Below are 15,507 nucleotides of genomic sequence, written 5' to 3'. Positions count from 1 at the left end.
TGGTTTTATGTGCTAGTGTGCCCTTACTCATTGCACATTTTTATACACGATGATGATGTCAAGGTACCCATATATTTTTTAGTCTGACAGTTAATGTGCATGCTTTGAACAGCCCTTATTTACAGTGTAAATCAAAAACTGGACAGTGGATTCAATTATTTTTTTTTATTTGGTGAGGCACTGAATCTTAAAGGGTCAAAGCGTGGCACACGCCTAATTTAGGTTCACATACTTAAAAAAAAACACGTATTGTAGCATGAGGTTTGTCTATGTATGGAATTGTTGTTCCAGTGTTTTGAAGGAAAGTTAAATGCTTATTTATAATTTGCAGGAATTATTCAAGCACATTACTGACATCCCACCAAATCTCTTTACTGATCCCATGTGCCAGTGAGGCTCGAATGGAAATGCATAATTTTAATATAAATTGCCTGATTTGCATAGACAATTAGTCAAGCTACAGTTCTGATCGTAAGCAAAATTGTTTTCCTGTTTTGCCATTGAGCAAGAATTTGAATTCACCTTGAATATTTACAGAAAAATTGACACAGATTAGAGGATTGAAGGTGATTTAAAAAAAAAGCTATTTGTGTATATGCAGAATTAATCTATATTTGTAAAATGGTGCACTTTATAGGCAGAAGATTACATTGAAAAATGGGCCCAAAACCCATGTGCACAATATATGCAAGCGTGCATAAAGCTTTCATTTTTTAATTAAAGTGTATATCAAAGTAATATTTCCATATAATATGCACTACTTTACGAGTTTGAAAAGGACCCAAAGCCAGGGTCACATTAAATATGAGTGTTTTGCATCTGGTGGATGTTATATGTAAAATAAAAAGTGTGAATTTTAATGGATATAAAAGCAACATGCCAAGCCTATCTTAACAAAGCCAACAGTGCGGTGCAGCCTATGTTAATGGGTTGTACCATAGTTGATAATCATAGGGAATAGTCCATATATTCCTATATATCTTCATAATCTGCTACAGCAGGAGTGTATGTACTTATGTTAAGAAAAAAATGCATTATGTGAAAATTATTTGATTAAGTCAATAAAATGGCATGAAAAATTATTAAACATAGAGTGAAACACTTCCATAAAACATGACATAATCAGTTCTAATAGGGTGTTAATTTGTGCAATATTCCAGCTAATAATTAGTTCTTATTAAATATTGCATGCATCATTGTCACTTTGCTTTTGTAAGTGAGGAAATTATAATGGATAAAAGTAATTGTGGAGGAGTGTGCTATCCTTTTGATAATTACATCAGTTAATTTTTAATGAAAGATATTTATTGAGTTACTTCTTGTTATTTTGGGCATAACAGTATTGGACAGAATGTGTGAACTTATTAGGCATTTTATGTTTTACAGAAGAGGCTGTGAATGAAGTGAAGCGCCAGGCAATGTCTGAGTTGCAGAAAGCTGTGTCAGAAGCAGAGAGGAAGGCCCATGACATGATTGCTACAGAGAGAGCCAAAATGGAGCGCACTGTAGCGGATGCAAAAAGACAAGCTGCTGAAGATGCACTCGCAATTATTAACCAGCAGGAGGATTCCAGTGAGGTAGAATCTCCCGTTACTTCCAATTCTTGATTGAGAAATCAAATTTAGTTGTGATGTGTTCTGGGTATATAGGGACCAAAAAACCGCTCTCCTTCCAACACACACCTGTCATACGTGCAGCAGGAGTGTGATGGAAGGGCTGGAAATTAGGACATGACCTGAATAGATTGGGTTCTTGTCTTCCTGCCAATTTCTCCATTTTGGAATGGAGGCATTGATCAATGCAAACAAGGGCACCAGCATAAGATAGAGCATGGCCAGGGGTGTAGAAATCCCAGGCTGAGACTTTGCTACTGGCCTAGTGGAAGAGCAGTAGGCTGGGACACAGAGAAAAAGCAGGCTTCCAATGAGCAGATACGGGATCTACCTGGGGATCCAGGCCTGTGGTTTTTTTCTGATTCTTTTTCTGAATGCATTAGCTCACGCTGGAGTGTGACTCCGTGAAGTACAGCCTTCCTGTACTTTTTGTATTGACTAGTCTAAATGCTTGAACCCAGACAGTAAGACTTACCATGATATTTGAGCCACAGCATCATAGTAGAAATTTATTTTATGAGAGGGGAAGGTAAGGGAGAGAAGGAAGCCCAGAATGGCCAAGCTTTTTTGATAAAAAGGATCCTGTGTGAAATAGCAATGAATCAGAATAAAAGGGGTGAATTTCGTCCTCTGCAGTAGCGCAACTTGATTTCAATGGAAAATATAATGGGGTGCTTTGTAAACCAGGCTGCTGTTTCGCTATGAGCCTGTTTTGTGCTAATGGCGATGACCAATTTCATTCACAAAGATTATTGTAAAAATACCAAAGTTTTGAAGAATCTAGTCATTATTTTTATTTTCAGTTTTTTTAAAAAAAGCTTTTTAAAGATTAATAATGGCATAAAATCTCTGCACGTGAGCAGGACTATTTTCAGCCCTTCATTGTATGTATTACAGCACCCTGTTAAATAATCCCATTTGTGTGCTGATTGCTGAATAAGACTGGCACCACTACAGAAGTGTGCAAGATCCTATATATCCCCTTTCCTTGTTATCTTTGCATTGAAAGTAGCTGAAAAATGTATGGTATTTATATTACCATAATATTGGGCACGTTTTAATTAAAGGTTATTGAAATCTACAGCTGATGTTAAAGAATATGTTTAAATTTGATTTTCAATAAAAAAAGAGTGTAGCTGAAGTATTGTGGATTAGTGGCATAAAACATGAAGTAATCTCTCCAAAGTTGCCGATAGCAATAGGCATGTAAAATGGCAAGTTCTATTTAAAATAAAATGTTGATAACCACTGCTAAATTCCCTCTGTCAGTAAGTGTTTTGAAGCTAAGAAGCTGAAAAGCCAGCCATCAGTAACAGCAGGGTGCCCAATAGCTGTTATAGACAGTGCAGGGTCATTAGGTGCTTAGTGAAAATTAACAATTAGAGTTGTGACTCTGTAATGCTAATGAAGGTTTCTTGTAGTGACTGGTGCATGGTTATCTTCTTAACATTAGCATTTAATGTGTAGCATACAATTCTCGAGCAGAAGACCTTAAAATATCAGCAGCCTAAGTGCAGCAGTGAAGAAAATTGTTGCTTTATGCGTCTTGCAGCAATCTGGTTCACAATTACTCCAGCTCAGTATTTACACAATGTTTACATGTTAAAATGATTGTGGATTCAAATAAATTTAAACCAAATGTTAGAGATGCTTTGAATCATTAGAGTAGAGTAAATTTTAGGAGGCTAAAATCACTTTCCTCACTATAGTTTTTAGTGTCTGCACAGATGGAGAGTTTAAAACCAGTTTTACCAAACTAACAAGAAAAATAATCAAATCCTGCGAATCTGAAATCAAAACCGATCTGGCTGCAAATACACACCATCAACATCTGAAAAATAAAAGACAGGTACCATTTGAGTTGTAGACCTTTTGTTGACTGCAGGCACACAGTATCTGAGAGCCATATTTGCATGGATTTCCAGTGAAATTGCCATTGAGTCTCCAGTGAAAGTATGATGGCACCAGTAGGTTTCCAGGATTCAGTGGGAGCACCAACAGTAAAATAAATAAATATGGGAGAAGACTGCTCCCTAGAACCATTCTTGATCAAATAGGAATTTAAACTTTGAAGGATTGTACCTATCAAAGAATTAAAATGCAACTGAATGCAAATCCATCAGGATAGATCACAAATCTGTTTGAATAGATGAAATTATGTTTATTTCCAACAGAAAGAGGCCAACTTAAAAACTAAAATAAGTGAGCCTCCCTCCAAGTGAGTGAAAATTGATAGGCTTGTGAGTGAGTTCAATTTTTCCTAAAGATGCTGCCACAGTGATAAAGATACCAGTAGCCCCTCTGGTACCTCACCCATGTCTCCATTCTTCAAGTGTGAACTTTGACCATTAATGTCTGTTGGTGTTTGTGGTATGTGGTATCTAAACCTGATCATGCCCTCACTTGGTCCAGACATAACTCGAACCAGATAAAACCCAGTCATCTCCCCTGACTTTCAATGATACCACCATTACCAAGTCCCTAACCATCAAATTCTTGAGGGTCCTCATTGACCAACAACTTAACATGACCAGCTATATCAATACTCTGGCTAAGGGGCAGGGCAGAGTTTGGGTATTCTGTGACAAATGGATCACCTCTTGACACCTCAAAGACTGTACACCATCTACAAAGTTGAAGTCATTGTGTGATGGAACACCCACATCTCGCCTAGATGGGTGCTTCTGCAACAATACTCAAGAGGTCTAAGACCATCAACAACAAAGCAGTTTTCTAAATTAGTACTTCTACCACTGGACTCATTATTTATTCCATCCAATACTGTATTATGACTGCAGTATGTACTATCTACAGATTGGATAGTAGCAACTCACCAAGGTTACTTTGATGGCACCTCCCTGCAACTTCAAGAAGGGAAAGAATAGCAATATCATGGGAACACCCATCATCTCCAAGTTGCACATAATCCTGACTTAGATTCATTACTGGATAAATATCATGCAAAATATTCTATCCAACACCACCATAAGAGCACTATCAGTACAAGTACTGCAGCAATTCAAAAAAAGGCCCACCACCATATGTTCGGGGCAGTTAGAGATAATCAAGAAATGTGGCCTTGCTAGCATTGCCCATGCCCCGAGAGCAGGATCCTGCATGGATCATTGGATAACAGTCAGAAGTAGGAACACTGACTGGTTTTTCTACTATGTGTCCAATTGTAGCTCCCGAATGACTGCCCACGTTGAGATCAGCAAAGACCTGGGATTGTGCCTGGAACCCAAGTTGTCTGTAAAACCACATCAGTCAGTTTAGCAAGTATTTACTATTTATTCTGGTACATATAGTACAGATATAATTCCCTATAGTACAGTTGCCATTTTGGAAAATTCTGTAAATTGCAACTGTGGATATTACACACATCATACTGTATTAAGAGTATTAACCATATAAGCCAGATTGGATTATGTGCTCTCATCCTGCAATGGGACTTGAACCCAAGTCCTGATTTAGATGTGAGATTGCTACCACTGAGATAAAGCTGGTACAGCAAACAGTTACATTTCCTCATTGATTTTATGAAAACATACAATATGTGCAATGATTTTCACAGTCAAGATAAGTATTAGCTTTAAAGTTGTTGGGGCCGAAATTGCCCCTCTCCTTAAGGCCTGTCATCACCGCAAATCGGCAGCCACGTTGCGGCATGGAGTGGCTGCTGACTTTCGTGGAATTGCCCTCCCGAGATTTTCCAGTGGTGCCCCGATTTTCTCTGCCCGTCCCCCCGTCCCGTTGCTGCCGACCCGTGGTCATCACCATGCGCACCGCCGATCTACCACCCCCGACATCAACATTCTCCTCTGAGAATCTTCGGCCCGCCCGGCGATATGTAAACCTGTTCTTTCCAAGTGGTCCAATGAGGCTGTGGTCTTCTGCAATGGAGGTGCGGCTTCCCTTAAAGGGGAGGTTGCACTGCCGCTATATATTTTTTTGTCAGCAGACTGCCGTGTCGGCCCAACAATTATTCTCCCGGGTTCGGCCAGGCCGCTAACAGGTAGCTGGCCCAGCCGAAACCCTTCCTGGTGGCCCAGTGGGCCAAAGTTTTAAAATCAAGGCGGCTCTCCCCTTTAAGTGCAGGGGAGGACCGTGGTGACGCGCCGCCGTGATGATGCAATTGCGGCGGCCTCTCCGCATCGCCCACAACTTCCGTCCCTCTGGTGTTGCCACCACCCCGTATCCGCCACTCAAGTGTTGTCACCGCCCCCATTAAGAGCGACTTCCGGATCGAAGGAAAAAAAAACAGAGCAGAATGTCATTTAGGAGGCGACCTAAACCGCAGCTGCGGTAAAAACCATTCAAATGGGGTGCATGTGCCCTGTTTCAGGCGGGGGGCAATTTCTACCCTGTTGTGTTTGGCAAAGAAGTCTTGCAAACAACTTGACCACAAACACCTGACTGTGTTATCATAATGCTATCAAGCCTTTCATTAAATCAATGCCCTTCCATTGCTCTGGTCTTTCTTGTCACTTTTCAGTGACAGCAAAAGTCTCAATGCAGGTTGAGCTTATACCAAATAAAACAGCTCTTCTTCATGATTCAGTGTTCTTAGACATGCAGTAAAAGGGCACCCTTCAGCCCAGGTACACGATCTAGGAACAAGAGGTGGATTTGTGTCAAAATTGTCAGATTAGCACCTGTTCAGAGAAGGTTCACTACATTGATTACGGAGATCAGGGAGTTGACTTATGAAGATGGTTTGGCCCAAGACTCATTGGAGTTCAGAAGAATGAGAGGTGATCTTATCGAAACATATAAGATAATGAGGGGGCTCGACAAAGTGAACGCAGAGAGGATATTTCGACTCGGGAGAAACTAAAACTAGGTGCATAGTCTCAGAATAAGGGACCGCCCATTTAAAACTGAGATGAGGAGGAATTTCTTCTTGGGTTGTAAATCTCTGGAATTCTCTGCCCCAGAGAGCTGTGGAGGCTGGGTCATTGAATATATTTAAGACGAAAATAGACAAATTTTTGAGCAATAAGGGAATAAAGGGTTATGGGGAGCGGGCAGGGAAGTGGAGCTGAGTCCATGATCAGATCAGCCATGATTTTATTAAATGGCAGAGCAGGCTCAAGGGCCTATTCCTGCTCCTACTTCTTATGTTCTTATGAAACATAAAAACATAAGAAATAGGAACAGGAGTAGACCATTCGGCTCCTCGAGCCTGCTCCATCATTCAATAAGAAAATAGCTGATCTTCTACCTCAACACTTTCCTGCATTATCCCTATATCCCTTGATTCCCTTAATATCCAATAATCTGTCAATCTCTGTCTTAAATATATTCAACAACTGAGCCTCCACAGCCCTCTGGGGTAGAAAATTCTAAAGATTCACCACCCTCTTGAGTGAATAAATTTCTCCTCATCTCAATCCTAAATAGCCGACCCCTTATTCTGAGACTGTAACCCCTGGTTCTAGACTCCACAGCCAGAGGAAACATCCTTCCTGCATCGATCCTGTCAAGACCTGTAAGAATTTTCTATGTTTCAATTAGATCAACTCTTATTCTTTTAAACTCTAGAGAATATAGGCCTAGTCTACTCAAAGGGGCATTATCCTCAGAGCAGGCATGTCTCTAAAGTGTCGTCCTGACCCGGTGATGGCGCTCTTTCCTGTGAGTCAGAAAGTTGTGGGTTCAAGGTCCGTTGTAGGACTTAAGCTCGTAATACGGCACTGAGTAAGTGCTGCATTGCCAGAGTGCCATCCTTCAGATGAGATATTGAATCAAAACCTCATCTGTCTAAAATGAAAACAGAAAATGCAGGAAATACTCCAGGTCAGGCAGCAGCTGGGAAAAGAGAAACAGAGTTAGTGTTTCAGGTTGATGATCTTTCAACAGAACTGGAAAAAGTTGGAGATGGAACAGGTTTTAAGCAAGTGCAGTAGTGGCAGGGAAAGGGGAAGTGGAGGAAAGAACAAGATGGAAAGTCTGGGATAGAGTGGAAGGCAGGAGAGATTAAATGACAAAAGGGATGGTAATGGGACAAGTAAAGGAACAAAAGAATGGTCCAAAACTGTCCGAAAAAATGGGGGCAGTTGCTATGATCTGAAATTATTGAACTCAATGTTGACTCCGGAAGGCTGTACAGTGCCTAATCGAAACATGAAGGGCTGCTTCTCGAGCTTATGTTGAGCTTCATTGGAACAGTATAGGAGGCAGAAATCCGAGTGGGAGCGGGGCGGGAAATTAAAAAGACAGGTGACTGGAAGCTCGGGGTCACCCTTGCGATCTGAACGGAGGTGTTCTGCAAAGTTGTCACTCAATTTGCATTTGGTCTCCCCAGTGTAGAGGCGACTGCATCGTGAGCAGCGAATACAGTATACTAAATTGAAAGAAGTACAAGTAAATCACTGTTTCACCTGGAAGAAGTGTTTGGGGCCCTGGACGGTGGAAAGGGAGGAGGTAAAATGGCTGGTGTTGCATCTTCTGCGCTTGCATGGGAAGGTGGTGTGGAAGGGGAGGGGATGTTGGGGCTGATTGACGAGTGGACCAGTCACAGAGGTAACAGTCCCTTTGGAATGTTGTTGCAAGTAGATGTAAAATATCCCATGGCACTAGATGAGAAAGAGCTGGGTGTTCTCCCAACATCCTGGCCAACATTCAATATTCAAAACACCACCAAAAACAGATTAACTGATTTGTTTATTGTTTATTTAATTTGGTGACTACACTTCAAAGATATATCATTGGTATTGGAGTGCTTTGGCATGCCCTGAGGATATGAAAGGCACTCTACTAATGCATGTTTGTTCATTTTTCTTTACCAAACCTCCGTGTATGTGGACCTGGTGTTGAGTAAGCCTGAATGTCTGAAATATCAAAGTAGCTGGCACATCACAAGAGTCTTCCACCATGTTGAAGGCAAATATCCATCACACAGCTGATGGGCAAACTCTTGAATTGTGGGATCATGGGTGCTGGAAGGCATCACCTGGTGGTTGGGAATGGGAATCTATGTTCATATAGCCATGGCTCATTTGTTTACAGAGCAAATAGCTGAATCCAATTGGTGGAACTGCCATTCAGTGGGTTTGTGGGTGTAAATGCTGTGATCAGTAGGATGTTGGCAATACACCTGTACATTTTATAATGAGTTGTGTTGCTGACCACGTCCACCGGTACGCTCGCGGCCTTCCGTGAGAGGTGGGCGCCGGAGGGACTGGAGTGCATCATCACCCCCAGCAACCAAATTTTAATTTGATTTTATATGTTTTAAAGTTCAATTTGTTTTAATTGCCGGTTTTAGTGGCCCCCTCCCCTTTTATAGGGGACACTTGTAAAATGTATGATTTTAAAGCCCCCCAAAAAATCGCAAAAAAAAAATCACAAAAAAAACACAAAAAAACCCCCAAAAAAATGTTTTTAAAAAGGGCAGTTGAAAAGTGTCTGGAGTGTCCCCCAGATTGGGGGGCACTTGAACTAATGTTGCTGACCACAGGAGTTTCTAGTATTTTCCTGCTATTTTCCCAGTGAGAGATTCAGTTGTTCAATTAATAACTAGTAACTGTTCTCTTTGGTGGTTTTGGACTTGGCAAATGGGGGTTAACTATTGTTAACAATCAGATGATGAGAGCAGGAGGGGACATGGACAGATTAAGCGAATGGGCAAAATTATGGTAGATAGAGTTCCATGTGAGGAAGTGTGAGGTCATCCACTTCAGATTGGAGAAAGACAAATTGTAATATTTTCTTAATGGTGAGATTCTAGGAGCTGTGGAGAGGCAAAGTGGGAGTCCATGCACACAACTCACAAAAAGCAAGTGTGCAGATACAAAACACGATCAAAAAGACTAATAGAAAACACTCTGCACATTTGTATATGGAAATTGCAATCAGGGTCCTACAATTGGCATAGGAACCCAATTTGCATATGTAAGTAGCCTTGTCCATTATAGGCCCATCTGAAAGTAGTATGAGGTGGGCCTTGGGTGTCACTGGGGCTGCTGACCTTTCCACCAAATGCCACTGCTAAGCAACATGAATGAAATCCTACTAGTGTAAGTTGTTTGGTTCCAAATATCTGATTACTTATACCCTGAGAAAAATGTTCAGCATTCCCAGTTGGTAATTATATACTGCACAGCAAAGTATCAGCCTTGCAGCAAAAATATGTTCAAATATCTTGTATTTAATTTGAATCAGCTTGATGTGAACTGAACATGATCTCCCAGTATAAATGGGTTGGGAGAAGATTGAATCCTACTCTGGTCTTGGAGCAGCAGACATTTGTTTAGAACAAAACTGGATTTCAGAATTTCCACCCTTTGGAGTAGTTATGATGTGGAGAAAAGATAATACTGTTTTAGTACAGGTTCACCCTTAAGCCTTCCAACCATGATTCAATTGAGCTGAACACTCATTATTTTTCTGGACATATTTAAAATTCCAGTATTTAAAGGGTTACTATAATTGGCTTCCTGTGTTAATAGTTTTACCATACATCTGCATTTAATCTGACAGAAACTGATATGGTGGCAATTAATTCAAGTATTCATTTGGTTATAGACTGCCATCATCATCGCATTTTAACAGTATGTGTGCACAAGGCTGTGTCTAAAATGGATAGCATCCCTTAAAAAATTAGTCAGCAATGTCCCAGTATTTAAATACCTTTTGAACAGAGGTTTTGTGATTAGTCAACTGATCGAATAACTGCATAATGATTAGTTAACATTGTTCTGTTACAATTGACTCATACCCATTTAAATATAAAAAAGCCTCGGCCACACGTGTTCTAATTTTCAGCTTCTATGCAGTTCTAAATTCTATTTGCAGTACCTAAATAATGTTCTCTCTTCCCTGTGAACCAGAAGACAACATTGAACTGTCCATCATTACAAAAAACAATCAAAAGAATCCAGTACCTATTTAACATACTAGTTAAAAGAGCTTGTATAGACCTCTTTTATTTTGATGTATAATTAAATTTATACTGAAATAACAGTTTCTCACAGTTCTTTGGAACTGAGTACTTCTTCAAGCACAATACACATCACAGAAAAGTAGTGACAACTTTGCCTCTCATTTGTACAAAAGGTGTGTGCTATTTATATCTGCTATAATCAACCAAGATGCAGGTGGACAAATTTAATATTGACTTCCCTGCTTTATATAATTTTCCTGGTTTACAGTGCATCTGTTCCTGGCTGGCCTCCCACATTCTACCCTATGTAAACTTGAGGTCATCCAAAACTTGACAGCCCATGTCCGGTTCACCCATCAGCCCTGTGCTCGCTGACGTACATTGGCTCTTGGTTATGCAACGCCTCGATTTCAAAATTCTCATCCTTGTTTACAAATCCCTCCATGGCCTCGCCACTCCCTATCTCTGTAATCTCCTTCAGCCTCACAACTCCCCCAAGATATCTGCGCTGTTCTAATTCTGCCTCTTGAGCATCTATGATTATAATCGCTCAACCTTCAGCTGCCTTTGCCCTCAGCTCTGGAACTCCCTCCCTAAACCTCCCTGCCTTGATATCTTCCTTTAAGATGCTTCTTAAAACCTACCTCTTTAACCACGTTTTTAGTCAACTGCCGTAATTTCGTTTGTGGCTCGGTGTCAAATTTTTGTCTTATTACACTCCTAAGAAGTGCCTTGGGACATTTTACTAGGTTAAAGGCACTATATAAATGCAAGTTGTTGTTGTGCACTTGTAAGTTAGCATCCATTGAATTGATTTTTCCAGTAGACTTTCGGCAACTTCTAATGTTGTACTTATGTTATTTTTTTTTATCCCCACAGAGTTGTTGGAACTGTGGGCGCAAGGCCAGCGAGACCTGTAGCGGCTGCAATACAGCGCGATACTGTGGTTCATTTTGCCAGCATAAGGACTGGGAAAAACACCATCATGTGTGTGGACAAACCCTTCAGGCCCAGCAGCAAGGTGAGGCGGCCACAGCCAGCTCATCCGCAACACCCAGCAGTGGGGCAGGGAGCCCAGTGGACACACCACCAGCAACCACCTCCAGGTCGACCACCCCAGCCACTCCATCAACCATAGAAACAACCCCTCGTTAACAATACAAATTGCTCAGTCACACAAAGATGAAAAGGAAAAAAAAGACTCTTACACTATCAAAGGAGAAACTAATCTGGGAGTAGTAGTGAGTTACAAAGGCCAGTAACGGGTCACACTTACTATGAAAAAACAAAGATATTATTTGTTCATCTTTTTTCTTGTTTGTAAAACGGCAGAGTGCATCGCAAAAGTAGATTTGACCTCTTCCCTCGTTATTTTTCCAGTAGCTGGGATTAAAACTAGGTAACCTCATAAACAGATGCTTTATCAGACAGCAGACCAAGGGATTGCTAATTACTGTACAAAGCAAAAATGCTAATATTAAAGGACACATTGTTCTTTTTTACAATAATGAAAAAGAAATCTCTTGCAAAACCCTCAAGGGCACATGCGTTGGCTTCAGCATAGACATTTTAACAAGAAGATGAATGGTGTTCATGGGTTACCGACTGAACTCTGAAGACCTGCAACAAAATGTGCAGCTGTGCAGCAGATTGGAAGGAAGCACAGATGTTCATCCTTTCCTCAAAAAAAACAATATCCAGGTCAACAGAATGAAGAATTGAATCTGTTTTTTTGCTGTGGGATGTATGAATACAACAACAAAGAAAATGCCATAATAAGAGGCTTTCAGTCCTAATGAGAAACAGCCTGTATTTGATTTGCATTTTTTGGCAGTCACTGTCTACCAGCTGCCCTCAATAGAGCATTTCTACACTTTTACAAGGTTCCACATAGTAAGACAATCAGGTCTGTTCCTGCTCATTTTTTTGATAATGAAATGGTGGCTACAGCACTGGCCCACTCTGTGTTCCCACTCCATCTGTTCAGATTTGAAGTAGTTCTCTTGGTGTTAAAACACTTCTGTCCTGTGAGGTTCCCTATGGTGTTCTTGTAAATGTGTTGGACAAACGTGAAGATCCATTGTAGCTAACCATGCCCACATTTAGTCTATTATTCCTAGTTGGTGATAGACCTGTATCTTTCTATGCTGCTTTTATATCTGTATGTATTAGTGATATTTCTCTGGTAGTTCCCACAATGGAATTTTTTTGTTGTCCTCAAGATAAAGGGAAAAAAAAAAGAGCTATCTATCTGAGCTGCTATTTCACTCTGTTTAGGATTTCTAAGACTTAGCATGCGTCACGGAATGCTAACATATTGGTGTTTTGTAAGAGGGATGTACATAAATGTACTTGCACTGTCACAATGACTCCCTAGGCATGCTTATTTGGGCAAACTCTTAATATGCTAGAGCCATTTCACAGAGTTAGCGATAGGTTAGAGTAGCTGTGAATTTCATTTCTTTGACAAACTGGTCACTATTACTAGTGGCATTTTATATAATGAGATCATACAAGCGGACAGTGCATGCATATCACTGCGAGGTCATTAAGTATTGCTGATTTTAAAAATCTTTTATCTTAAAAAAAACTCCAAATGCTGAGGTGTAGATTGACAGCTTTAACACTGCTGAATGCCAGGTATTAACAGTATTAAAAAAAAGGGAAGTCAGCCAAAGACTGATCCGACGGACCAAAATCAGAAAAAAAGCACCAATAATTGTTTCAAAGCAGTCAGCAGGTTAAACGATTTCAGCAAGTTTCAGTAAATCCATTGTATAATCCAAAAACCAGATGTCATACACGTATATATCGGATGCTGTGATGTATGTGAAAACAGCACTGTTTTATTAACACTAGTGTGTGAAAGGATTAGTGCATCACATTACTGATCTACTTACTTTAATTCAGGGCACCCTGTGTAAACCAATTCTCAGAGTTCTTCTCTTTTCTCCTGTTTTGCTACAGACTCCTCAGTGGCAAAGTTTCACTCTACCTCTGACAGCATGTATATTGCACCAGTAGCTAAACTAACTGGTATAGTCAAACCAAATGGGCACAAGAGAACCAGGAAACCAAAAGTAAGCTCATACAGCTGCAAACCATATCACTACTTGGTAACAATGCAGACCTCATACCTGAACTTTTGTTAGTTTCCTTTTAAGCTTGTCACTTATACAGATTATGTGAGTATAATTTGTAGGTATAAACGCATTAAAAAATTGACTTCATTAATTACAGTTTAAAGGTTGGTTGCTGATAGGAACGGGGGGTCCTCTCTGTTGTGAGATGTACTTGTGACAGGACCACCTGTCTTTGTTGTGTAGGTGCATGTCGTGGAACAAAAATGGGGAAAAAAAAGCAAAGGCCGGTTAACTTATGCAAAGCATGCCTATGCCTGGAATACTTAAGAAAGGGACTCCATATTGTCTGGTTTCTAAAAGGACAGAAAATTGGAGAATCTGAAATGCAGATTTAAGTAAAATTTTGGTTCTGCAACTTTATTGTGAAAGTTGTGTGCAATACTTAATTCAGACATGTACCACAAGTTAACGGTAGACTAACTTTTTGGGGGGTGTCTAGACATCATGCTTTTGTCAGCATATTTCTGAGCTTTTAAGTCTACTATGTCTAAACTGTGGTTCCTTGATTATCTTTTTTTCTTTAGTTGGACTGTATTGTATGGTCTGTCAACCTGTGAATCTTTAAAGTATGATTCAGGTATTGTTGTATTCCTTACTGTGTAATAAAAATTTTAATATCTGTATTCACCAAAGGTTGTGGTTCTTTGTGGGGCATTTGTGAGACTACTTTAATACTACTCTGTTGGGTATTTTGGTAAACTGCTTTCCTCGGGATGACACAATCTTTGCAGGTAAGACACAGCAGTTTATGGATTTTAAAGGTTTCTGCATATTAATTAGTATTCTAATAAATTTGGAAGTAGAAACAAAAGTCGCCTGAGATTTCTGGTACAGGTTTTAATTAGAAACAAAGCTTTAAAGGAGATTCTTGTCCTTTTCAAGCTCTCTAGGCAGCCTTCAGAGGTTTGAATGTCACAACAATAATGACTCTCCTTTTGGGTCACGTACATTAATAATTGCACTGCTTACTGACAGTACGTTAACCATACAAAACTGAGATCACGTCAGGAGGATTCAGTCCTCCGCAGGGCTGGCCAACAACCCATTAACATTTACATTTTCTGTTACCTGCATCCATTTGTAGTATAATTTAGATGATCTAGTTTGAGGAACTGGAACATTGTTAATTGTTTTAATTCGCTATCAGCTAGCTAGCAAAACATAGGGATCTAATAGGGTTATGTATTTATTTTAATAAAAAATTTAAGCCCCTGATTAGTTTAGTACAAAATGAATAATACTGCTTCAATTGTATGGTGCAGCAGGGTTTACAGTTTTAATAAAAATCATATAATAATTTTCCACTACATTCAAATGAAAAAGCTGCCAGGAGTTCTGCCTTTTTGTGGCCCCAAGTTTCCACATGATTTGCTCCTGATTTTTAGGAGCAACTGGTGTGGAACGGAGTATCTTAGAAATCGGAATTCTCCACATTAAGTTTTCTGCAGTTCTAGTCAGGTAGAACAGTTTCACTTTGGAACAGAATTTTTTTTTCAAAAGGGGGCGTGTCCGGCCACTGACGCCTGATTTGAAAGTTTCCACAGTGAAAACGTACTCCAAACTAACTTAGAATGGAGTAAGTGAAGATTTTTGTACGCTTGAAAAAACCTTGTCTACACATTAAAAAATCATGTGCAGGTTACAAATTAGGCGTCGGGAACGAGGTGGGTGGGGGGGGGGAGGGAAGTCATTAAATTCTATAATCAATCCTTAGTTATACTTATACAAATATTATACAAATAAATCCAACCTGAATAAAAATTTATAAGCAAAGAAAAGATTAAATAAACCATCTTCCTACCTGTGTGAAAGTGCTTCAGGCAGCGGTGTGGCGTCGGTCTCGGGGGCAGGCAGCAAGCAGCCT

At 40.0% G+C, this 15,507-nt stretch overlaps 1 protein-coding gene across 4 annotated transcripts in view; it reads left to right on the top strand.

Moving 5' to 3' along the window:
• The window catches only part of runx1t1 (RUNX1 partner transcriptional co-repressor 1), a 269,855-nt gene extending 255,615 nt beyond the window's left edge, over positions 1-14,240 (top strand). For 3 of the 4 annotated variants that reach the window (XM_070893888.1, XM_070893869.1, XM_070893879.1), the window contains exons 10-11: positions 1,387-1,577; positions 11,380-14,240. In XM_070893888.1, the coding sequence (XP_070749989.1) occupies positions 1,387-1,577; positions 11,380-11,655 (467 nt within the window). In that variant the 3' untranslated portion in view covers positions 11,656-14,240. Of the gene's footprint in view, positions 1-1,386; positions 1,578-7,920; positions 8,054-11,379 lie in introns of those variants that run through there. The other variant, XM_070893899.1, reaches the window with a different exon arrangement.
• Positions 14,241-15,507: the final 1,267 nt, after the last annotated feature.

This window comes from Pristiophorus japonicus, chromosome 1 (genome assembly GCF_044704955.1).
Source record: "Pristiophorus japonicus isolate sPriJap1 chromosome 1, sPriJap1.hap1, whole genome shotgun sequence".
Classification (NCBI taxonomy): Eukaryota; Metazoa; Chordata; class Chondrichthyes; family Pristiophoridae; genus Pristiophorus; species Pristiophorus japonicus.
Note: the sequence above shows the minus strand (reverse complement) of the source record. Positions and strands in the feature narration are given on the sequence as shown.